The sequence below is a fragment of the Anopheles funestus genome, chromosome 3RL (assembly GCF_943734845.2).
Source record: "Anopheles funestus chromosome 3RL, idAnoFuneDA-416_04, whole genome shotgun sequence".
Lineage (NCBI taxonomy): Eukaryota > Metazoa > Arthropoda > Insecta > Diptera > Culicidae > Anopheles > Anopheles funestus.
In genome coordinates, this window is record NC_064599.1 from 5,059,012 (window position 1) to 5,085,401 (window position 26,390).

The window sequence follows — 26,390 nt, forward strand, 5'->3', positions numbered from 1 at the left end:
AACGTTTTACACGTTGCAATATAGTGGCCTGCAAACAATACACATTTTTATGGCTGGCGAAAAAAAATGGTAACTAAAAATAATAACGAACCTTTTATAATGTTTTAAAATTACAAGCATTGCGCCCGCTTTGTTTAGGACAATGCAGCAGTGTTTTTGATGAAGCGTGGTGAATGTTATTATTTTCAATACATAGCCACGAACAAGCACCATTTTGTGAAAGCTTTTAATATGCCGCACAATGGAACTGCAATTGTGCGATTCTGTGCGAACTCACAGGAGATTGTATTGAAATGGCGTCAATTAATTTGTCGTTTGTGAAGCCATTTTTAACAATGTTAAAAAACTCATGATTTTGAAGGGAAAATTATGGAAAATACACAGGAAAATGCGTTAATAAAAAATGGAATATGTTTAAAAACAAATTCTGTACATGGTGCGACCAAATAGAAGTTATTTGCTATAAACTACATAAGATACACGACATTTTACATTTACTTACCTGGGTAAACGATAGTTTGTGTACGCAGGACACATTACTTTCATAAACCAGAGGAAAACTGCTTCTTTGCGAACCACTTTGCTTTTACACATTGGCTTTTTCTTTCCCATACAAACTTCAAAGCACTTTGACACATTTAAAACACCACAATCGCCTACAATGGCAACATTTTTCACACAATAAGCGAATAACAAAAACACGCAATAAACAATAAGCTCATTGGGAAATAGAGATCACTTTTTTCACCAAAAAAAAACAACCAACACTTGCCATTTTTTTGTGCACAAAGGCAAAGACACACTTCAATGCGCTTTGGCACATTTAAAACACAACACTTGCCTATAATGGCCACATTTTTCACGCAATTCGCGAATCACGATTTCACAATTTGATTTCATCAAAGTACATCACTTTTACACCAAAAAATAACCAACATTTACATTTTTTTTCTATGCGAAAAGGCACATACACACTTCAATGCACTTAGATACTTTAATACACAATATTCGCCTATAATGGCCACATTTTTCAAAACACGAATTCATTTAATAAGCAATAAACTGATTGATAAATAAACAAAAAAAAATTCATCAAAAAATAACCAACACTTTTTAGTAATGCCAAATTTTATTACAACTTTTAACAGAGGTTACGAAAAAGAAACACAAACACCACGCGTTTATGACACGGTTTAACGAGAAAACTCGCTGCCAAAATGCACAACATAAATTTATTTCAAAAATTTATGATAAAACTCGCTGTCAAAATGCACAAATTCACAGCACAAATAATTTGCAAAGCCTTAGTACACGCACCGATTGTAAATTTGCTTACTCTCTCACACACACACTGATAACTTTAACGTGAGAACGCAAGAACGTACATGGCCATGCGCAGGTAAGCGTAAGATACCGTTAGTTCCGAAACTGGATTGATGAGTTATCGCTAAAGATTTAAGTACGCACACACACTACTGCAATACATCTTCTTCAACAGCGTCGTTTGCTTAATCGTTCTTTCAAACTTTATACAGTTTTTTTCTTACAAAAAAAGAATTAGACGGATTTAAAATGCAATAAGCAATTAAAATTTTGCATTCGCTTTTGGGGGACAAGACTTTGAGTGGTTTTTGGGCCCCTCTGGGTTTCATCTTTCACTTACACTTACTAACAAGCGTCACGAGAGGACGCGCTGACACAACCCAAGCCGACGCTGGCGTCATTTTTTTTTACACGCGCTTTTGTTAAACTTTGCTGTTTAACATCACTTCAACGAACAAATCGATATATATCAACAATTCTTTGTATCATCAAAGAAAGTACATCACTTTTTGGCTGCTAAAAACCAAACTTTTGCCTCATTTTCTATGTACAAAAGGAAGCCACATTCATTACCGAAACACACCGCTGCCCGATCGCTACTGATCACACTTTCTCTTTTGCTCATGATCATTATCGCTTCTGCTGCGTTATCACGACACACCTACACAACTATAATTAGTGAAGCGGCTGTCACTCAACTTCTCTCATTCTTTCGCACACACACTTTGCTGCTCCTGGATAGAAGAATGAATAAAGCTTCGCAAAAAAAACAATTCAACAACTTTTTGCAACTTTTTATCAAATATTTTCTTACATTTATTGCATGCAAAATATTTTTTAATAACATTATTTAATAAAACACTGTTGTGATTAGTAGGAAAATGCTTTAAAAGGGGCATTGGTTTGATCATGTGGTAATAAAATACTTAGAAAACGGGGCTTCTTTGCCGTAACAATGTATTGTGGCTAGAAAAAAGCTTTTCTTCGACTACCAATATTCATTTACATTTCCATTTTTCGAGACCGTTCCCCAACCTCTTTTCCTCTTGTAGAATGCAATATAAAACGAATAAAAAGCTTAAAAAAGGAGTTGCTGTATCGAGACTCAGTTGCAAAACCAAAAGTGCAATTCCACTTTCAATTACGCTTTTCGGGTTTCTTTCCTTGTTCTGCATCCTTCCTGTTATAAATATTTACCTCGTAACTGTTTCCGCCCATGAGACACTAAACACACGGTCGTGCCACAATCTTCCAGACAAGGTTCTACCATCATTGGGCAAACCGCAAATCTCACGGGACAGTTCCTCCATTCGGTGATGCACCGTGATGGATAGGGAATGCATGTTCATGCTGTTCCGCACTCACTATAATATTGTCCAACAAACCGTGGCACAACCGCCGCGTGTTTCAACCGAAGAAGCACGTTCCGTTTCGGTTTCGGAGTGGTGCTTCCACCGTTTGTTTGCCTGTTGCCTGTTGTATCATGTGCCACAAACAGTGTGGCACGTCTTTCGTCTGATTTTCGCTTGGTAACGCTTTGGTTTCTGCTTGGGTAGCCCAAGATGGAAACCGCAATGGCCACATACACCAACGAAAAAAAAGGAGAAAGATGGCATTCGGTGCAATGATGATTGAAAGTAGTACGATTCGATTGGGTAGAGTAAATAAATGGTAGTGATTGAATAACAATCATGCCAACTAGTGGGACGCTGGAGGATCTCAGCGGGACCAACAGACAGTTTCCTGCTGTTTGCTACTTTGGACGCGAATTCCATAGGGAATCATAACTTATTGGCTTGTGATGATGATACTTTTGAGATTGTATGTGTGTGTAGATGCTAATTTAGAGCAAAACGTGCATAAAATTGTTTGAAAAATTTAAATTAATGAAAAAAATCTGTAAAACTCCATCACTTTTGGTCGGAATTCTGAAGTTCTTAAACATATTAATCTGGATGAATACTTTAAAAGATCTTATCCTAATCTTTTCTAATGGACGTACTCAAATGGGCTTATGGTCCGCATAACTTCGATGTGATTACTAAAACACCAGGCGTCTCCACCATGGAAGTACGATGATAATGCGACCATCGAACTTAAGCCAAAATGGTGGAACAAAGGAGAACTCTTGTCGTCAAAGATGCTTGAACAAAGGAATGCTCTTTTGGAAGGGAAAGCCTACCTTCCTAAATAATTGTTGCAGTACAAGCCATCTTATGCCTTGGCTATGAAACTTACATTCAAAGGCACAATACATCGCTAAACATAAGCGTGTTCAGAAAATTGCTTAGCTCACTCTCAAAATTAACTAATAAAAGGTTACCATCAAATAAAAACCATTATAGCAGCACAAAAATAACGATGTCAACACAGCTAGGCGGCAGTGAAAGTCATCCTCCGGCGGCAACAGCACGTCACCAACATTCACGCGAAGGGTGGTCTATGGAAAGCTATTCATGCACCCTCCCCAGGAGTCAAGTTCATACGGGCGGGCGTGAGAAGCAAAAAAAAACACGATGATTAATTTTCCTTCTACCGTCACCATGTCAGAAAGCCATGACAGCTACTACAACAGTACACTACGTCCTACAACGGTGGGTAGGATGCGGAACTATTTATTTCGGGTATAGCAAACTTTTACTTCCACCATCCACGGGTATTGACCGGTGCAGTGTGACCCGGATGATTCGTCATGGGACGGGTTAATTGGAAAGTCAAACTGTACAACCGAGGATGTCAACGTTGGATTCGCTTTCGGACAGGAACGGACCATACGATGATGGTAGTTGGATTGTAACTTTACGATTCTCGGTATGGGCGATGTTATTGAATTCTTTTGATCTTGAAATTAACACTTGTGCGGACATTAGGGCGGGACCATAACTTCTCGGAAGCAAAGAGAGTTTTTAGAACAAACGTTTCAAATTCAGTTGTGATATTTTCGAACGTAATAACAAACATTTCACCCTCTTTGTTCTGTTCGTTCGGTCTATTGATGGATTGTAAAAACACATTTCGTATGATGCCACGAAGGCGCAAGGAATAAATGGATAAAGAGTGTAATGACGTTTTCCCGGTCCGGTCGGTTCTAGATCGGTGTGGGCAGATTACGAACCACCGCCTTCAGTACGTCCTCCGTCTTGAAGCACCAGTTAGCAATGTCTTTGCTTACCTTGCACCATTCTTCACCGTGCTTCGGTTCCGCCGCATTGCTACGCTCGATTAGCTCTTGCTGCTGCTGTTCCGTACCGTGCTGAAGCTCGAATTTGTAAAAGTATGCCCACGCGTCTCCGAAATCGGGATCGATTTTTATCTATGCGGAATATAAGAGTAGAAAAGAAATGAGCTTAGCTTAGGGAAGAAAGATCGCTTCGATAACTCACCGTTCGGTTGAACCAGTCGCGACATTTCTGTAGCTTCCGTTCACTCCAGAATAGCTTCGATACGGCCAGCAGAACATGCGGATCGTGTTCGCATTTTTTCAATGCATCCACCTAAAAAAACGGACAAAGAAAACGGTAAGAATTTCATTACTATTTTCCCTTTACAAATAAACAGTTTTAATCAACCTACCGATTTTGTTTTTCTTTGCGGTCTTGCTTCGAGAAAAATTGATTCCGCCCACAGCTCACCCGCGTTTGGACAGTCCTGCAATGCGCGTGCCATCAGCGTGTTGGCCATATCCTTCATCCCGGCCCGTATCTCAATGCGTATCGCAGCCAACCACAGCAGGGCGTTCTTCGCGTTCTTCAATCGGCCACGTTCCAGCACGGAACGCGCTTTGGTGAGCAGATTCCGTTTCTCCTCCAGTGCGGCCAACAGCAGCCACAGTGGTATGGCATTGGGACAGCGTCTTAATCCGGCATTATAAGATTCAGCCGCACGTTCCAGCATGTCTTTCTGCTCCTCGATTTGACCCTTCATCATCCACAGTTTGGCAAATTCGGGAAACACTCTCACCGCGTCTTCGAGCAAGCTGAGCGCCTCGTCCAGATTGTCCAGGGCCCACTCAAGCTTGGCAGATTTCATCATAACGCGCGGTGTCGGTGCGGATGCACGAGCCTTCGCTAACAGCCGCCGGGCACGTTCGTACTCGGCATTTTCCGATTCCAGCTTAACAGCGGCCAACCAGATGTCTTCCGAGTTTGGGTTGGCTTGGAAAGCGAGCGACAGAATGCCTCGTGCCGCCGGTACATCACCCGCCAACCACTTCGATTTGGCTCCCATCAACCACAGCACCTCCGACTGCGGACAGTGTGCGACGGCTTTCTGTAGCAGCGCTTCCAGACTTTCGCGCGTTCCGTGATTCTTCTCGAAGTACGCTGCCCGCAACCAGATGCTCTTCTTCGACGGGAACTCGGTCAGCGCGTAACTGTACACGGCCCGCGCACACTCGAATGCACCCTCCTTGGCGCAATTCTCCGCATCATCAATCCACGTTTGCTTTCGATCCTCCTCGTCGATACCGGTCGCTATGACGGCACGCACGATTGCCTGACAGCATTTGATGGCGCCCGACTTTTCTGCCTCGATCGCCTCCTGGAGCCACTGGTCTCGGTTAATCTCGACCCCGTTCGCACTGAGCGACGACAGGGCACGGTCAATAATCTTCTCCACCATATGAATGTTCCCATTCGCTTCCTCCAGCTTTGCGGCCGTCGTCCAGATCTGTCGATCGGTCGGGATCTTCTCGCGCGCCTTGTTCAACACTTTACGTGCATTTTCGTACGTTTCCAAGCGGGCAAGTGCTAACCATAGTTCCACGCTCGTGCCACAACATTCTACCGCACGGGACAGCAAAATCTTCGCATCTTCCGGATTCTCCATCTCTACTGCTGCCTTCCACAGGCGCACCGAGTTCGGAATGTGCTCGAGCGCTTTCCGGAACACACGACGTTTTGCCTTTGGTTCCGTTTCCAGATCGGCTGCCTTAATCCAGATACGCACCGACGTCGGTATGCGACGTGCGGCCTGCGCAATCACTCCTTTGGCCGTATCCGGTGGCTGCAGTCGAGCAGCTTCCAACCACAGATCTTCGCTCTGTGGGTTCTGCTCACAGCCACGCATTATAAGATTACGTGCCATCTGCAACTTTCCCGTTACCTCTTCCAAACGGGCCGAAGCGATCCAGGCGGGTGGATGATACGGATTCGTTTCGCGCACACTCTTTAGTAGCATGCGCGCTTTCTTAATGTCATTAATGTCCCCACCGTACGTGGGAATCATGCTCTGCAGATCCGTTAGATAGCCCTTCGGATCAACCACCGTTTGTCCGGCCACGGAATCGGACACCTGCGATAGTTTCACATTCATCAGTGTGTTTCTCGCTTGACCAATTTTGCGCAAATCAAGATCACCGCTCGGTGTTAGCATACCCGGCGTGGAAACACCCGGTATCATCGACGCCAATCCAGACCGACCATCGATGGCGGTTGTTGCTTCACCGCCAAGATTGCGCGACAACACGCTGTCCGGCAGCGGTGTGAACTTTTCCGCACGCGGATTGCGTTGTTTCTTGTTACGGCTGTCGCCCACCTCCGGCAGATTGGCCCATTCATCCTCCGAAACAGCAATCAGATTACGCTTCAAGTCGGAAAACTGTTGCTGAATTTTTGGCCTCTCCTGACGGTACCGTTCCAGATCTTCTTTGAGGCGCTTTTCGCGATACTCTTTGCGCTTTTCGTCCATCCGTTTGTCAATGCTCTCGTAGATGGCATCCGCTTCGGCGTCGTCCTTATCGTAAGGATCCTTCGAAAACAGGGAACCACTGTAACCGCTGAACTCATCATAATTGGAATCGTTCAAGTCCTCATCGTCTTCTTCCTCTTCTTCCTTCTTTTTGCGTTTTGCCGCCGGCGGAGCATGTCGATCGTCTCTGTAAACAGAAGGGAAAAGAGTTTAACACACGGAAGGTAGCGTTGAACGAACAACATTTAGTTGATTTCAAACTTACGACACATCGTTGGCATCACGAGCGGGACCAATATCAGAACGTGTGGTAAATCCGGTAGCACTACAAAGAGACAAAACATGTTAATGAGCATTCAGAAGTAAACCCAATTCTAATCTCAGCCTCAAGCGGCTTGGACTGGTCTGTGCCGTACTCACCCTCTGCCTACACCAGCCACATAGCCCAACGGAGCTGGAACACCTAGGAAATGCTTTTTGTTCTTATTGCCCAACGTTGCCGCTGGTATGTGCGCCATATTTAGTAGTATTTATTCACTTTTTATCGTAAAATCACTTAAACTGTATGCCGCTGTTCCGCTTTCTTCGATCGCGCGTTTGTTTATGTTTGTGAAACGTTTCAGTTGACAGCTGCCGGTACGATGAAATATTTCAAACCGGTTATTTTCATCGCATTCATTCTACCGTTGCACTGTGAGTTGTGTCGAGAAGAGAGTAGGTCATATGGATTTTTACTCACTTTTATTAATACTGAATTATAAAAAAGATTATAATATTATTAAGTGTTTTTTTTTCATTTTCTTTCTTAAATTCGTGTCCAATTAAGAAGTTATTCATATTTATTACTAGAAATCAAAAGTACTATTTTTTATTTGTTTCAAATTGGTTAGAAAATGACCGAAATTTAAAAAGGAGCACTTTAGTATCTTAAAATGGCCACCCAAATGAAATAAACGCAACTTTCTTTGTGAGCTAGAATAAAAATCAATAATCCGTGTCGTACAACCGATCATACGAGTACAGAATGGTCGCAATTAGTATTTAATCATTCCCCAATTACTTCCACCCTCGTATCAAATGCAATCGATGTGCACACAACAAGATCATTAAGAAGTTTTAATGGCTCACCACCAAAAACCCAAAGTTATGTTTATTCCATCATAAACCGTCAATAAAATAAGCGAGTACAACCCAGGTGAAGCATTCCCTTCACCTTCGCGCACTGTGCGGTTGATTCATTGACCTTGCACTTCGATGTCCTGATCACGGTGACACCGTCTCGCAGAACTCATTATACAAAGAGACATCACCCAAAAACCACAGCACATATCGCATTGAGCACGTGTAGCGTTTGCCCGCGAAAATTTGCATCTTTCCCTTGTGTTTCTTTTTCTTTTGCTCTCTCTCTCTCCCGAGGAAATGTTTACATCTCCGTTGTCCGAGAAACGCTCAGCAACCGTTGCTTTTCCGAACCGGGTGATGAAAACACGTCCACGCAGACGGGGTTTTCTTCTCGGATAAACATAATTTTACTCTCACCAGCTCTCTCGGTAATAGATCGGAAAATTTTCGTGGAAACTCACTGTTCCCTACGGTAGTGATGGTGTCGGAATTGTTCGCTTCGCTTACAATTGTCGTATAGTGTCGGGTGCCTTGGGCTCTCATTTTCCGGCAAGGAAAGCAGGTGAAAAACTCGACGACGACGTACCGCATACGTCTCGCCCCAGGAGAGTTGGGGTTCGTGTCTAGGTCTGGCCGGTGAGTATCGCCCGATGCATAGAGTGCATCGTTTTGGAATCGCTGTGTTCGATGTCGGCATGAAAGTCAGTTCAATGCGGCATTTCGCGGGATTCATAATCCTTCTGGCACTCCTCGTTCGAACCCGTCGGTGGGTCCATATCGCTTAAAGGGAGCGTCTGTGCTTCGTAACACTGTTTACTGTACTTTACCCTCCGACGGTGCGGTACTACATAATTTGGCAGGGTGGTGCAATTAAGGGTGTAATCGCCAAAAACGGTTCTCTCCATTGTTTCAAGAAGCGTTTCTTACTATTTACTATTTTTAATGGTTCGCGAAGGCTTCAACCGCAGGGCCTTGAACTTGACCCTGCAACGGAACGTCCTAGAGCAGTGTAAAAACCAGTGCCGGAAGCAATACGTCGTTTGCTTGCGTGTCTAAACTCCCTAGATGCATTTCACCACAGTGACCAACGTAGGACCAACGAACCCAGCGAGATTCAACCCTACCGATAAACCGGTGCAGAAACATCCTGTAAATAGTAAACTTTCCAAACTAATCCAGCCCGAATTAGAACCAGCCCGGAACACTTGTCGGCACCGGTTTGATTGCTATCCTGAAGGCAAGCTGTGAACTTGAAGCTGGCCGTGAAAACCATAATTACATATACCCTTATTACAAAGGTAAGCTGTTTTGCAAAGTACAGAAATTTCCGTTTTTACCTTCAATTTACCACATCACAGGCGTGACAGAACAATCACGAACGTCATGCAAGAACTTTTCACTACTTAATCTACAGTTTTTGGCATACGACGCTGTGGATCTATTTTTAATCCGTCACGTCACCCTCACCGTCTCAATTTCGGATCCGATCGGTTTTGTAGGTGATCAGTAAGGGGTTGCATGTTTGCTGTCAACGGTAGGCACTCAATCCAAAAACCAAGTACAGTAGGAGACGACCGTGTAGTGGATGTATTAATTTTTATGGTTTAATTAACCTCTTTTTTTAGATCTTTTTGATCTAATTTTGTAATTAAATCTTAATTAAAAATTTTAAATATCAGTGATCTTGGTCTGAGTAGCATTCAATTTCTTGGGAAGGCTCATCTGCTTGTGTTTTTGTGTGTTTATAGTACCTCGAACTAAGTTTATAAATCTTTCAGCTGTCGGCTTGTTCCCTACTATTAAGACCACATGCTAGACTGGGGAAACAATTTGATTTGACTTGAAACACGACGACGCCAGAGTGGTCACTTTTGCTCACCATTATGTGGCTTCGATGCTGGTGAAGCGTGAAATGAGTGTCTGGACACGATTGATGAAGATTTGTCGTCGTTCTTCCCGCTTATTACACACCATAACCGGATAGCGCGAATGCGGTTTTTTAGCTGTAAATACATTCTAAATCATTTTCAATAATGATCGATTGGTTTAAGCTTACTCGGGAGCCTCTTAAGCTAGAACCCGTCCCAAAGGGAAGGTAGTAGTGAATGGTTTTTTTTTTGGAAAAAAAACGCTGACTGATCGTGCTCTCGCTAATTATTGTGCAACTCATTCATCTTTCTTCCACCTGCCCAGACCGAACCGGTGCGGCCATATTTAAATCCTAAACCAACCGATATCGCATTTTCCCGATTGCTGCTAATCGTTGTGCCCGTCAATATGGCTGTCGTCACGCCTCAACTCACCTTCCATTCATTCACTTTTGACTGTTTCGCTTGAATTGCTACTGTCTATGAATGAACGCCCGCAACGCGGCGGAACTTTCATAATCACTTTCAATTTGCCGGCACGCTTGCTTACTTGTTTTGCCCCGTGGAGTGGATGATAAGTAACAACTCCCACGATTAGAGCGCTACATTTCGCGAGGCATTTTAAAACAACACAACCCAACACACATAGACAAGAAAAACTGATTGTTAATAAATGCGCAAATCTTATGCATATCATCGCGAGAATCAATTATGAATGTGCATCGTACAGAACACAGCTGCCCGAGAAGTCTCCCGTTCGGAAGTTGGTGCAAAGGGAGAAAAGAAGAAACATCTAACCATGACGATCATAAATCGCTTTTAACACCCATCATAAAGTTTGCTTAATTGCATCAAAACGATCCAGATGTCATCTGGACATCAGTTCCGAAGATGGTCTTCAAACACATATTACAAAGCGGGAGTTACTAGCGAATCGCGCACACGTGTAACGAACTGCATCTATTACCTCGACGATCATGCATTAAGAGATGGATTAGGATTTATAATACCTACTTCGATTTGTAATTTATGCTTTTTTCGTGTGAAGAAATGGCAGAATTATCGATCATTTATAGTGTCAAATATTGAGGAATGTTCAGTAGCAAAGCATGGCGTCGCAATCAAAGCAACACAGCATCCAACTTGAGCGATCGTCACAAAAAGATAGCAACCGTATCTACCTACTGTATGCGATAAGATAGTGGAAAATATGACGCTTATTTGACATTCATATACCCGGCAGCAAATGTGATGCACTTTGATAAGCGCTTCAAATCGATTCAAACACCTGCTTGGAACATTTGTGCGGAATATGCCAGAAACTCTTCCGCCATCGTTTGTTTTTTTGTTTTGTTCTGTAATATTTTTTCCTCCTTAGCAACGACTCAATTTTTTTCTCTAGTTTGTGTATAGTAATCGCCAGCAACACATCGAATCTAATTGGAATCAGTTCGCATAGCATCTCCCGATCTTATCCAGGCTCGTGAGATCAGCTTCACCCCTGGGGGGGGGGGGGGGGGGGGGAAGGATGCCGGGCGCCATTGTGAATCGTGTCGCTGGCCAACCGGTGCAACATCGGACACGTGGGTGTATGGGTGTTTGCTATATTGTGTTTCTCCATTAATAGGAAGCAATACAGAGGTTAAAGATGTTATGCACCAGCACCCGATACTAAGTGTGGTGCGTATGTGTGGGAGCATTTGTGATTTGCATAATTGAAGTGGCATTTGTGTGAACATTAGGCACCGCAAAATAGGGGTACAATATGTAACGATGGTGGCTCCTCCACATTTTTTTGTGGGGACGGGGATTAGCAAGGAGTCACTTGGAAACTGTACCTTCGATCACTTTCGATGGATGATGGAAAGTGAGAAAATCTGTTGTTAAAGGGGTTGTTTAGTATAAGTGTGTGTGTATTTTGTTTTTTGTTCATTCCCTTTAGAACAGTCGCGTGGCGGGAAACAAAATCGAAGTCAAAGCTGAAACAGATGAAGGTGAATGGGCGGGATATCGATGACGGGCTAACACGATCTGGAAAGGAATCTTCCGCTGGGAAATTTTTCCTAGCATAAATAAGTTGTAATGAATGCACCGGTGTACAGGTTCGGTCCAAGCGTTTGTTATTGATCCGTAAAGGGAGAACAATATTCCTCGGCATATGCATTACTGGTTAACGTCGTTGCTATTCGTTTGATGCAAGTGACAAAAACTGTTTTTAAACAATATTTAAATGCACCTTCAAAATAACTTTAAAGAGATTTTATAACAAACTTAATGAAATTGTAATTAGCTCATAAAACTAAAGAATTAAACGAAAATGTGAAATTAAAAATAGAAGGAAAAAAACTTCGTTTCATAAATCTACAATCATCTATTATACCGATAGAAAGCATATGAAATTATTCATCTTTTTAGGTATTTTTAAAACGAAGTAAAAAGTATATAAGTTAACGAAACCAAACCTGAAAGGATGAAAGAAAAATCTTTTTTTTTTTATTCATCCATTTTTTTTTATTCATTCAAAAGAAAAATCTTTTATTAACCACAATATAATGTCAAATACCAAAAGGGCCGGCCCAGCGGTGTATGGAATAAACAGCGCCGGTCCACACGGCACGACTGGAGATCAAATCCCATCCGGAGCGTCTCCCGTAGGAAGGACTGACTATCCGGCTACGTAGTAAAACAAAGTCTAGTAATCCAGAAATGACCGGCATGACCTTTAGAGGTCGTTAACCCAAGAAGGAGGAATGTCATATACATAGAATAATCATACCAATATAATTGAAGTCGTTGAAATCTTAGCAGGATTCGGGACACACGTGTTGTATTTGATCATGGAAGATCATCAAATATTTATTATTGTTTTCTTAGATTTCATAGATCATACTCCTACTATTAAAGAGGTTATCTGGAATCAAGATCTATAGACGAGAAAAAGCCTCATAATGCAGGTTTCCAGTTATTAGAAAGAAATTGAATTATTATCACCTCAATAGACCTTTTCGCATGGATGCCTTTGCGTTGCATCACAGAATAAACGCACGTTGGTAACAAGAAGTACGATGTGTAGGCATTTTTTCCATGCTACGGAAACTTACCCTATGCAAATGAGGTGAATATTCCGTGGGAGACACGCGGAAAGTTTGGACTACGTCAAAAAGTAGTTCTTCGGTCCACGAGCAATCGGTACAAGCCCAGCCAATGGGAATCCCCCGGCGTGTGGTGCACGTTGGAATTCGAAGTAATGTACTGCGAGGGACTTGCGGATGGGTTGGGAATTGAGTCACCGCAAAAGCAGCTGCCGGTGTCGTGTGCGATGATGTGTGGCGGGAAGATAATCCACATCTCTCACTTGACTTCGAACGAAATAGTATGTGCAAACCGCAATGACTCGTACGACTAGGGTGGCGCACCTGGTAACTTGTCGTTCGGGATTTCTGCGTACGAATTCCACCAAGTGTTGTGATCTTTCACTAGCGTTGGTGGAAAGGTTGCGATTAATTGTTCTACAACTTCAACTCCAATCGTTGGATACAAGGTATGCAAGGTTTGCCAGGGACTGCAACTACATGGTTGTCCATGTTTTCTATGTTATTTCCATCCGGTCCATGGATCTTTACTGTCTCCAGAAGTTCCGGTGCGTGAGGAAATGTATGGCTCCCGACGCACTGTTGTTCCAGCCAACGCGGGAAGGCCACACGAAACCTCTGGACGTGGTACGAAACTCTCTCGCGCCCAACATTTCCTAATCGACGTTCTTCCTCAACAAGCAACTTACAAGTCGGAAGTATTCTCGCTATGGGCGGGTTTTGCGCACAAAACAAAGACGTCTGATAGATCGATGTTGATCGATACACGGCACAGTTTGCGTAATGGGGGAGTTCTCTCCCCATTAGGGTGGGAAAGCGTCTGTCTGGTGTGCTTGACCCTCGGTAAGCTTGCAACACGATGGGCGGGGGGAAGACATTTTTCACGCACTCTCGCGCACTTCCGCCAGTCCGGAAGCTGGAACACGAACCATGTTGACTTTGGAGAGCGTTGGCGCTGAAGTACTCATTTCCGTAGGCAAACATTCTTTGCATCGGTGCACGGTTTTGACGCATACATTCGGTTGGAGATGCGTGTAGAAGTTGCGTTTTAGCTGCGCGATCGATGGCAACCTTCGAACTCTTCTCACCAAAAGCTCGTACAAGTTGTGCATGCTTTCCGACCAAGGGAAAGCGAGTTCACGGAGGATCGTTTTGCCTGCCTGATGATGAGCGTTCAGTGACCGGCAGTTAAGACTATCCTAGAAATCCCAATTAATGTCACTGTTTGTTTCACATTTCTCAGTTCGTGAGATAAACGGTGTGGTTTGGAAAAGTGGGTTTTACGATAATGAATTCCAGCCCTGACGCTTCGTCACGTTAAGGTTTTTGGTTGAGGCCTCACCCGAAAGAAGTTAGTGAGTTAGCTACGCGAGCTACTAAAATCGCTAGATAAATTGACACAACACTGATCGGGCATCGATAGGGATAATTGAATTAGTGTAGCTTAATTGGTTTGGCGAGGTTATTTCAACTTGGAATCATTAGACCTGTTCGTAAACGAAACGTAGATGAGCAATGAACGAACGGACGATCGTTAAGATGTTACGCCGATATGATCTTTTGAATGTTTTTTTCCTATTCTATTTCCGGCCCAGATAAAGGTTGACGTAGAGTAAATGCATCTTTAATAGATTGTTTGTGTTACTTATTGCAAAAGAAAGATCAGTGCAAATGTCAATAGCTGTCGAGATCTGCTACCGAACTCGGGATCGTTGCGATACTTTGTAAGGGTCTAAAGTAATCAGCTTTCAGACTTTCTAGAGGATCTGAAAGGCATCACCAATACTGCAATAATAAATATTATGCAATGCATAGAAATTGCCCATAAACTCCATCGCATTACTAGACATGTTATGCATTCGCGATCGCTTTGCCATTAATATTGTTGACGATGTCGTGCGTCCAAGAATTTCCATGCAAATATAGTTTATTAATTAAACGAAGCGGAAGAAAACTACAACAACCGAGAGATAGCTTTTGACCTAGAAAGAATCACACAGTCATTTGTTGCAATACATTTGATGGGTCTTTTTCGCTTTAATCGTTTGATTGCAATGACCAGCCACGCTTCGGTTTAATATCAGTCATCCTTGTGTATTTGTTTTCATTCAGCCAACCACCCAACAAGTGTCCGACTAATCGATGCCAAACGATGATCATGTTTCGTTGAATAGACAACACCATCATCACGCAGTATAATTTCCACTTGCAATTTCTTATCATATCGGCATCAGAAACAGCCACACCACGAACCTCTCGATACCCGACTCAGCTGTGGCTGCTAATCTAATTAAGCAAGGAAAGATTATTTTCCTTTTATGATTGTACGATCATTTTCTTCTTATCTTCTAGTCTAGTGTCGGGGTTCAGGTCATTGATTGGGGCAATCATTTTCCTTTAATCCGTACGCTTTCTGGAGCTATTATTCGCACCGGTAGGGATGCAGGCGTCGCAGGCCGTCGTCGCAGGCTGCCTGAGGATTGCAAAACAGGTGCGCAACAGCGATTAAGTAACCATGTTCTCACCATTGTGCTTCCGTACACATATGTGTGCGGGAATGATTTGTTTGCTGGCTATTGCGGCACATATCAGGTGGTAATATCGTCAGGATCCCATAGTTCGCTCCATCGGCAGCGATACGTAGGTGCGTGTTCCAGAATAATCGGAAGGGTGAGAACCTTTTTCCGCACCGAATTGGTGAATAGAATAATTGGTCGCACCTTGAGCAGACGTAATGAAGCGACGCACCTGTTTTGCTTAATTTAAGTTAATTATTAATTAATTTTACGATTGAAAAACACTTCATGCGATCGTATAACGCGTTACAATTCATATTTGATTCCGCTTTGATCCTTTCACTTCAATTTCAATTTCATTTCAAAGTAAGTTCTGTGGTGAAATACACGTGACCCTTCAAGTACACCTCGTTTTATCATAGGGGGATGTAATGCAAATACCCTTTTTTTAGGTTCTTTTCTCTTTTTATTTTTCTAATCTTTCAATAGTACCAATACTTTACATTTCATACAAAACCAATTAAGTTTAAATATTAAGTTAACTTTAGCTTAAATGTTCAATATAAAGAATAAGTTTTGTAAACTAATATTACAATAATTTTTCTTAATTATTAATAATAAGTGCGTTAATAAGTGCGACTACATTAAGATGCCATGTCAAGTACACGCTAATGCGGCCCTCGCATTTAATGTTTCACAAGACAAATTGCCTATTCCTCGTTTTCCAGTCCACATTTTATATAGGACTTCCCCGCGTAAAACACACAATGCTAAAACAGTTAGTGAATTCTTCGCGCGTCCCCAGGAAACCGAGAGTCTTGGTTGAGTCTTTCCCGGGGAAACAAAAAATCCCCCCGAAACGCATTTTATGGCCCCCCGTCCAATACCGTCTGGCATGTATCGGACTGAACCCCACACCACGCACATACTCGCAGCACACTTAAAACGTGCGATAAATGTTACTGCAACGGCAAAAAAAACTAAAACAAATAAATCATTGAAAAAGAAATGATCGCAACATGATCGAGCTCTTCCTCTTTACCTTGAGCCGGGCACAGGTGTTGTACGCCGTGTACTCTCACTCAACCCTCCCTCTCGTTTTTTTCCCCCATATTCTCGCACACACTGGTTCGACCCCGGAGGAACTAAAACCCCGGAAGGGTGCGTGTCTCCGGTTGAACAAACGCATCCATACGCCCGGCCCCAAAACTGCATCTCATTTGCGGGCGCGCGTTTGTTCGTGCCTTCCATCACGCCAGTCGTATCGAATTTGTCGGTGGGAAGAAGGGCCGGGTGAATCAGAATACGGTTCAGCTGAGCTGTGGTGGGAGGGTATGCTAGAGGAAGAATCAAACAAACACACCAACGGTGGGAGTGATTTAAGATGATAGCGAAACGTAAGCGAAACGGCGCAACCACGCAGCAGTCCTGCTGATACTAGTAACTCGTCACTGCCCGGAGACGCTCAGTCGTTGGCAGATCGCGGCTTTGATCGGATGTAAGCGCTTAGACCGGGACCCGACAAACCTTATCTCCCGCGCAAGGAGACGACCCATTCAAACGGTTCGTGAATTGTGCGTGTGCCACTGTGTTGTGCTCTAGTAACGGGTGGCTCAAAGCAAACGTGTACGAAAAAGGTGAATTTTACTATAATTATAAAGAGTGTTAAAAATCGATTAAAAATTTGTACTGCCAGATGCTTAAGCTACCTGCAACTTCGGTAGATTGGTGTTGGAAAAACGGGAGGCATTTCATTCTAAACAAGTGCTTAAATAATGTACCTCCCACAAGGGAACAAATTGCAGTGAAACTAATGTGCGAACAGTTTGAAAACATTTCCCTTACACGTGTTTCTGCCTATGAAAAATTGTGTTAGTTTGAACAGAGTGTTAGTTTAAATGTACGATGATCATGCGTTTATTGCTTTGATAAAAAAAACGGAAATGCGTGTGGATAAATATTTGGTTCGGTGTTGCTGGGTGTGTTACCGGGACATTTACCAATGGCATTGGACGTGAAACTCTGCAATACTGCTGTGCCATTAATTAGTGCACATTCTCTTAAAGTGCGAGTGTGCCACTATCGATCAATGGCGATTACTTTGGCATTTGTGTACTAGCCCGTTTGCGTATATACGCGAGCTTCGAATTCTTGGAGCTCATTATCGTGTGTTGCCACGCACAATCACCGATGTTGGGAGATAAAGTGTGTGATGAAAAAAAAACACGTGTAGCCCATGTGTATGTTATTTCTCCTCAATAGACGGAAAGCAGTTGTAAACTCAATAGACGCTGGTGAAGTTAATAAGTGATCTATAACAAAACAAAAAACAATGTCCATAATTTAAGAACTTCTCGTAGAAACTATTGTTTGGTTGCTTTTTTCAATCAACCCGTGTAGTTGGTGTTCTTGTTGGAAATTGAAAGATTTGCGTGCACGAAAAATCATACTGAGGACAACCGTTTATGGGATTTAAATTGACAAAATTGATGCTTTTTTAATGGTGCGAGATCGTTCGCGGACACCCAGGAAGACGCACAAACGTACTGCTTTTCAATCGATTTTATTAGTTCGCTAAAGAGCAAGAATTTCCTTATGGTTAAATTGAGCTGTGGTTGTGTTCTTTTCTCAACTATCGGATAACGTCACGGGTGAGATACCAGCGATGGATGTGATTAATATTCATTCCGTGCCGTTAAACGACTGTCAAAAATCTGTTTGACGATCAATATTTGCACGCACGTGTTCAACGAGCATGGGCGCTTGGGAGATCTTTGCCGAAAGAGATATATTGCGCCGCGAAATGGATTTTGGTTACGCGTGCTGAGGATGAGGATGTACCAAGCGTTGAGGATTTCACTTTAATTCGTTTTTACATATGAAACTTATTTATTTGAAAGGTTTTATAATACATTACTTGGTCGTAGTGTTGGAGTTTACAAAACTTCTAATATTTTCAAACAAAATTATTAATTTTTGGCTCGTTTCCTTTCCTTCACACAATCATTTGAAGTTCTGCATTGATAAGCAAATGAGCTTAACGGCGTGTTATTATTTTCATAAATGCGAATCCATGAAGTAAAATCAAATATTGCTGACGAACAGCAAACATACTGCTTACTTACCAGTACGTTAATGGGGCAATACACTTCCGTTGGAATAAGTGTAAAACATATAGAAGACCAAGCTATAGCTTCAGGTTAATATTTAACAGCTTACCAGGTGTGAAATGCTGAATTTGAAACAATCGTGGACCTTCATTGGACACTTACATTCCTCCAGGAATGCATCGCACGAGGTTGCTTCCACGAACTTTCCATGCAAGAGGGCGAAGGGGGCTTATAAATAGGAAGAAAATGACATCATTGAGCCCTTGCGATGATGGGGATTAGTACACCGCATTCCGATAGAAGATGCAACATTAATCAAAATAGTAGCGTCTTCCCTAGCGAGCTGCAGGGGACAAACGATCGAGCCCGATTCAATGAATGCTAATTGATTTGCTTCCACTACGACATGACGCAGCATCCCGAATTGACGAGTTGTGAAAACGTTGCAGTCGTATCCTGCTTATGGCTCTTATGTGGTCTCTTCTGTAACGCTAAAGAACCCTCTTAAAGACCAAACCCTACCGTTCAACCCATGTTAGCTTTGGTCTTACCCTCAACAAAGCAAACACCACTTCAGCCCGTCGGTCGTTTCTTTAATGTGTGCAACACAAGCAGTACAGAGCGAGCGGAATCGCGCCAAGATTACGATCTTGCTATTCGTTAATGCAGTGCAACTTCCACCAAGCTACTGCATATCGATCTATTTATTGTTGGACCGCCGCAGGGAAAGGGAAACGGCATACAACTGCCGGTCGAAAATGGCGGTACTAACCGCCGTGGTGTGCACTTTTGACGCGTGTTCGCGTGACGATCGCGATGGCGCTGATTGCCTTCGGTACGCTGGAAAGCATCCTCCTGCCGTGATGAAGTTCAAGTGCACTTGATACTTTGACGCCACTGCCCGGGCGTGAATCGCTCTGTGAGTGTTGGAGTAATTATTTATTATTAATAAATAGTCACTTCAGCGCGGTAGACCGAAGTCGAAGTCGAAGTCGGTACAGTTGAGGAAGAAACATTCTGACATTCGCCATGTTGCAAATACCATACAATTCATGGGGTTTTAATTCAACGCTTTCTTCCCAATTTCCCACAGTATATCACAGTCTGAAACGCTCTCTCAACGTACAAATAAATACTAGCCCTGCGCCATCATGACGCCCAAAGAGTATCCTCAAGGCAATGGATCGCTCCAGACGATGAATCTCAAAAATAGTGCCAGTGCCGACAACATGTCGGTTGCCAGCCACAAAAGTACCAAGGATATTTTGGATGTGTAAGTATACCCGATCAGGCTTACAAGAGAATCGTGGAGCTGAAACATTCTTTCCCTTTTACACCAATCCTGCTTTTCCAAAACAGGAAATTTAGCAAAGCACCTACCAAAGAAGTTATCTCACAATCCGTCTCGTACTTCAAACTGGTAAGCAAAGAGCTCTTGTCCTAATGCAACAATGTTTCAGTACGGTTAATCATTGCACCGTTCCGTTTTTCCCTTTCACAGTTCCGGTTTGCCACGTGGGGCGAAATCTTTGCAACACTGTTAGGCGTCCTGCTGGCATCGATGGCTTCGCTAGGCTTACCGTACGGTGTCATTCTGTACGGTGAGTTTACCACGCTGCTCGTCGATCGTACCATCGGCATCGGCAAATCAACCGATACGGCAATCCTGTCGATATTCGGCGGCGGCAAAGTTCTGTAAGTGTTTCCGGTATATCTCTCGTCGGGCACGTGTGCTTCAACTGCTTGTTGACCTTACTGCACAAAGAGCACGACGCATTGATAGAGAGCTGACACCTGAACAAATCGGTATCAAATCAATTAACTTACCAACCAACAGCGTGATGGCGCGAATGGGAACATGGCGAGCAGTAATTGTAAGCGAACGCCAACAAAGACTCGCACATAAACAAATCAATAAAAGCACACTTATCGTGCTAGTACGTTGTTTATGTACGGAAGAAAATGTTACCACTCGCACCAACGCTTGATTGTTTACCGACTGTTCATCGCTAACCGTGGTGTGGTTTGTTTACACGCTAGCAATTTCACTAAATCCCTGGTGGATTATCTTTTCGTTTCGTTTGTACAGAGTGAACGCTACCGAACGGGAGAATGCGGCCGCCATCATGGAGGACGCGAAAGCGTTCGGTCTCGGTGTCGTTGCCGTCACGATACTTCAGTTCATCTTCGCTACACTCAGCGTCGACATTATCAATCGATCGGCCCAGAAGCAGATCAGTCGGATACGGCAGCTATTTCTTAAGGCCGTACTGCGCCAAGACATGACCTGGTACGATCTCAACAGCGATGACAGCTTTGCGGTGCGCATTACTGAGTAAGTACACGGTGCAGATGTGACCGTCCAGGGAAAATGTAGTATGACGTTTACATTTGGTTTTGATGATCTTTCCCCACGACAGTGATCTGGACAAACTGAAGGAAGGTATCGGCGAGAAGCTGTCCATCTTCACGTACCTGGTGATGTCATTCGTAATATCTGTGATATTTTCGTTCTTCTACGGTTGGAAGCTAACGCTCGTGATTCTCAGCTGTGCACCGATCATCATACTGGCGACGGCTTTCGTTGCCAAGGTGGGTACTATTTTAAGCGTTAATCCCTTTCCCTTGCCGGCATAGTCAAACATGATCATTTTGAGGAATTTTCGCAATCCAGAAATTGAAAATCTTACAACCTTTTCTTCAAGTTTTGAAATAGAAATTGCTAGCGCCTTATGAAGCATTCAGCCCAAACTGAAATTCCTAATTAATCGTTGTAACACCATAACACTTTTAATGCACGTACTTCTACTAACAACCTCAAACCGTTCTCTTCCCAGATGCAAAGTACGCTCACGGAAAAGGAATTAAAGTCCTACTCTTCGGCCGGTGCAGTAGCTGAAGAAGTACTTGGCAGTATCCGCACTGTAGTTGCGTTCGGTGGCGAAAAGAAGGAACTCGATCGATACCGGGAACGATTGGCCGGAGCCGAACTGAATGGGCGCCGCAAGGGTCTATTCTCCGGCATCGGGGGAGGCATCATGTGGTTCATCATCTACTGCTGCTATGCGCTTGCCTTCTGGTACGGCATCAGTCTCATTCTGGAGGATCGCGATAAGGACTTGAAAGACTACACCCCGGCGGTACTGATCATTGTCCTGTTTGGTGTGCTGGCTGGTGCACAAAATCTTGGCCTATCCTCTCCTCACCTGGAAGCGTTCTCGACGGCTAAGGGTTCGGCTGCGACAATATTTTCCGTGATCGACCGCAAACCGGAAATTGATTCGCTCGGAGATGCGGGACTTAGACCAAAATCAATGCAAGGAAACATCAAATTTACCAACGTGTACTTCCGCTACCCGGCCCGTAATGATGTGCAGGTGTTGCAGGGTTTAAATTTGGAGATCAAAACTGGACAAACTGTCGCACTAGTTGGTCCGTCCGGTTGTGGCAAATCGACCTGTCTGCAGCTGATCCAACGATTGTACGATCCATTGAGTGTAAGTATCTGTTAAGAACTCTGTTTTTTAATAATATACTGAATTTGTATCACATTTTCCTTTCTGATATTCCAGGGGACGGTCACAATTGATGGTACGAAAGTGAGCGAGCTGAACATCGGTTGGCTTCGTTCGTTTATCGGACTCGTTGGTCAAGAGCCCGTATTGTTTGCGACAACAATCGCCGAAAACATACGGTACGGTAACCCGGACGCTACCCAGAGTGAAATAGAGTGTGCCGCTAAAATTGCAAACTGTCACAGCTTTATCATGAAGCTGCCGAACGCCTACGGTACGATGATCGGTGAACGTGGAGCTCAGTTGTCCGGTGGTCAGAAGCAACGTATCGCAATCGCTCGTGCCTTGGTACGCAATCCAAAAATTCTGCTTTTAGACGAAGCCACTTCCGCCCTAGATCCCAACTCCGAAAAGCGCGTACAGGACGCTTTGGAGCGGGCCAGCAAGGGTCGTACAACGCTTGTTGTTTCACACCGTCTGTCAACCATTACCAATGCGGACAAGATCGTGTACATTGACAAGGGTGTGGTGTTGGAACAGGGTACTCACGATGAGCTTATGGCTGCCCGGGGACTGTATTATGAGCTGGTGGTGGCTAGTGGTTCCCAGAAAACAGTTGAAGATGACGAGAACGTTCCAATGACACCTAGTGTCTATTCCATGCGTCAAGAATCGGTTGAAGATGGGGTAGATGGTTCAGATGATGAATCGGACAGTGGAAAATCGGACGAAAAGAACGAAGAAGAACAGGAAGAGGTGTACCACGTTTCGTTGCTACGGTTGCTCAAGCTTAACTCCCCCGAGTGGCATTATATACTGTTCGGATGTGCCGCTGCAATCGTTGTTGGCGCATCGTTCCCAGCATTTGCCGTCCTTTTTGGAGAAATGTATGGTGTAAGTAGTACATCTCATGTAAGATCCTTGAAGGAGATTCATTAATCAAATGGATGGCATGGTCATTTTCATTGCAGATTCTTTCGGTTGCCGATCCAGCTTTCGTTAAGGAAGAATCAAACTTCTATTCCCTGTTGTTCCTGGCACTAGGTCTTATCACTGGCTTGGGCACATTCTTCCAGACATACCTGTTTAACATTGCTGGCGTGCGTCTCACGTCACGCTTGCGGCAAAAATCCTTTAAGGCGATCGTCACCCAGGACATGGCTTGGTTTGACGAAAGTCGTAACGCTGTCGGTGCTCTCTGTGCCCGTTTGTCGGGTGATTGTGCTAGTGTACAGGGTGCGACTGGTACTCGCATTGGATCACTGTTACAGGCTGCATCGACCATTTGCATCGGGGTGGGTATTTCATTCTTCTACTCCTGGAACCTGACACTCGTCTCGATTGTGGCAATCCCGGTTACGCTAGCATCGATCACACTCGAGTCACGGTACACACAGATGAGCAGCTTGAAAGAAAAACAATCGCTCGAAGGTGCTACCAAGCTGGCAGTGGAAGCTATCTCTAACATCCGCACGGTGGCTAGCCTTGGTCAGGAGAAGCATGTTCTGCATCGCTACAGCCAGGAGACGGTGAAGATAGATGATGCCTGTCGTCGTAAGACACGTCTGCGTGGTACGGTGTTCGCACTGGGTCAGGTGATGCCATTTGCAGGCTACGGTTTGGCACTGTTCTACGGTGGTAAACTGGTATCGGAGAAGGAGCTTGAATACAAGGACGTTATCAAGTGAGTATTGCATATCGTTGCCGGAGAGAGTAATTCATTATCTAATTTTCCTTTACACTACATTACAGAGTCTCAGAAGCGTTGATCTTCGGTGCCTGGATGTTGGGACAAGCGTTAGCGTACGCGCCGAATGTAAATTCTGCCATCCTATCGGCAGGACGTTTGATGAAACTGCTCGATCGTACTCCGCGAATGCATAATCCTTCCAGCTCGTACCATTCCCTTTCACAGGTATGATTTACAGGGTGAACAAGTAGTTTGAGATTGGCATACATCATATAATGTCGGTCTCTTTCCTGTACTTACAGCGTACGGAAGGTGACATCAAGTTTACGGATGTAGAGTTCCGGTATCCAACACGTCCAACTGTTCCCGTACTGCAGGGATTGAATTTGGACATTGGCAAAGGTCAAACAGTTGCATTGGTTGGTCCGTCCGGGTGTGGTAAGTCTACCTGCATTCAGTTGCTGCTACGATACTACGATCCGGACAGTGGCAAGGTGGTATGTATTGGGTGTGAGAGACGCTGGCAGTTCGTTACATTGAGTAATAAACGATTGTGTATCGAATTCCCTCACAGGATATTGACGGTACCACCACAACAGAGTTCTCGCTCAACCGTATACGAGCCCAGATGGGTCTGGTATCACAAGAACCCATCCTGTTCGATCGTACCATTGCGGAAAACATCGCCTACGGAGACAACACACGGGATATTGCAATGGCGGAAATTATTGAAGCAGCCAAGATGGCTAACATTCACGAGTTCATCGTAAACTTGCCGAAGGGGTACGATACCAGCCTGGGCAGTAAGGGCGCCCAACTATCCGGTGGCCAAAAACAACGCATTGCAATTGCCCGAGCACTCGTGCGCAATCCTCGAGTCTTACTGCTGGACGAAGCGACATCCGCACTGGACAACCAAAGCGAAAAGATCGTCCAGAATGCGCTCGATCATGCACGTACCGGGCGTACTTGTATTATCATTGCCCACCGATTAACCACGATCCAGAACGCGAACCTGATCTGTGTCATCCAGAACGGTGTTGTGGTGGAAGCGGGAACGCACGACGAGCTGATGGCTAAGAACCGTATCTATGCGAAGCTGTACCAAATGCAGCAGGTGGCGTAAATGTTCCACTTACTGGAAATGAGGTGATGTCGTTCCTACTATATACACCGTACTTTGACTGCCTTCCGACGTTGTTGGGCAATGACGAATGTCAGCTTCAATGCAACAGTATTTATGCTCTCGCTAGCAGCACAAAGATACAATTACACTTAGTGGAGTGGAGTCTAAGGACAGGACAGGAAATGCTTGTGTTACGTTACTTGTTTCGCATTCGTTTGGTTTAGTGTCAGTGTCGATATGGTGGTGTGCTGTTGGATGCTTCAGCAGCTTAGGAAAGTTAAGTAACTAGCAAAGCAACAACTTAATGTACAAGACAAAATCAAAGACTTAACAATCGTAGAGTCGGGTGCCGCAATCGGGTCGAACGAGATGTATGTTTCAGTACAGCTTTACGGGACCTTTACCCCGGCGCCTTCAGCTGAATCGAGTATTGAACTGTGATGCGCCCACCGTTCTTTCGCAGCCATAGCAAGCGCCTTACACCGTGAAACACGCGTGACATGTGGGTGTGTGTGTGATGGGTTTCTCGCGGGAAACAACTTACGTGATAATCGAAGCGCCTCCGTAGGACGTAGTAACTCTTAGTGATAACGAGAATTAGGCTAGCGAGCGAAAACAATAAAAAAAACCCAGGAAACTCGGACTTGATAGAGAGGGTTTGATTGCACAAACTCTCGAAATTCTATCGAGAAGCGAGTTTCTGCACGCTGCTAATGAATGAATTGCCCGCTAGCACCTTGATTGCAGCTTGTTGTGCAATTTGTGCCACTATAGTGTAGAAGAAGATAAGCGAAGTGAATAAGCGAACACAATAAATGCCTAGGCAGCTATCAAGCGTTCCATTTTATCGCTCGGCCCTATTCATAGGCACCTAGTTAGCAACCGTTAGTAAACAAATCTCAGTCCTAACAAGAAATTCGCGTAATGCGCAAACTTAAACATGTACATAGTACGCTCAGATCGATCGATCACGGTATGGTGGGTGGGGGTGATGGTTAGACAAAACAAAAAAACACAATCAATGATGGCAATTATGTATCTCTCGCGTGTGATGGACAGGATGGTGCAAACATTTTGTAGCTTTGATAAGAGATCAGATTCGATAAGATCGAAACATGGCCGATTGATTGATTGATTGAATTGCACTTACAGAAAGCAATAGTGATAAGAGCGCATCCAGTCCAGGTGTTGAAGGTTCTTCACATTTGCTACAAACCCCGTTTGGCTCATAATTACTCGCTCAATCTCTTTATGCAGGATTAACTATTGATCTGTTCACAGTAATTCTATATACTATGTAATATAAACCAAATAAATTATATTTATCTTAAATCATCTCA

The 26,390-nt window shown here is 43.9% G+C and overlaps 2 protein-coding genes across 5 annotated transcripts; one reads left to right on the forward strand and one right to left on the reverse strand.

Moving 5' to 3' along the window:
* Window positions 1–4,316: 4,316 nt before the first annotated feature.
* Window positions 4,317–7,707, reverse strand: LOC125772419 (pre-mRNA-processing factor 6). The gene is made up of 5 exons (XM_049444122.1): window positions 7,432–7,707; window positions 7,277–7,336; window positions 4,897–7,198; window positions 4,707–4,817; window positions 4,317–4,636 (listed from the first exon to the last, which is right to left on the reverse strand). The coding sequence occupies exons 1-5, from the start codon at window positions 7,527–7,529 to the stop codon at window positions 4,412–4,414; spliced, it is 2,796 nt and encodes a 931-aa protein (XP_049300079.1). The 5' UTR covers window positions 7,530–7,707; the 3' UTR covers window positions 4,317–4,411.
* A 666-nt stretch (window positions 7,708–8,373) lies between these two features.
* LOC125770888 (multidrug resistance protein homolog 49) lies at window positions 8,374–26,382 on the forward strand. Of its 4 annotated transcripts, XM_049440944.1 has the most exons (13): window positions 8,374–8,769; window positions 9,089–9,431; window positions 19,813–19,992; window positions 20,079–20,139; window positions 20,221–20,414; window positions 20,809–21,054; window positions 21,140–21,311; window positions 21,557–22,216; window positions 22,292–23,128; window positions 23,206–23,918; window positions 23,987–24,149; window positions 24,227–24,421; window positions 24,499–26,382. In XM_049440944.1, exons 3-13 carry the CDS (start codon window positions 19,871–19,873, stop codon window positions 25,048–25,050), a joined length of 3,915 nt encoding a protein of 1,304 aa, XP_049296901.1. In that variant the 5' UTR covers window positions 8,374–8,769; window positions 9,089–9,431; window positions 19,813–19,870; the 3' UTR covers window positions 25,051–26,382. The 4 variants fall into 4 exon arrangements, with proteins under 4 accessions (XP_049296901.1, XP_049296900.1, XP_049296902.1 ...); XM_049440943.1 differs by lacking the exon at window positions 8,374–8,769 and having other exon boundaries at window positions 8,856–9,431; XM_049440945.1 differs by lacking the exons at window positions 8,374–8,769; window positions 9,089–9,431 and adding an exon at window positions 16,804–19,638.
* Window positions 26,383–26,390: the final 8 nt, after the last annotated feature.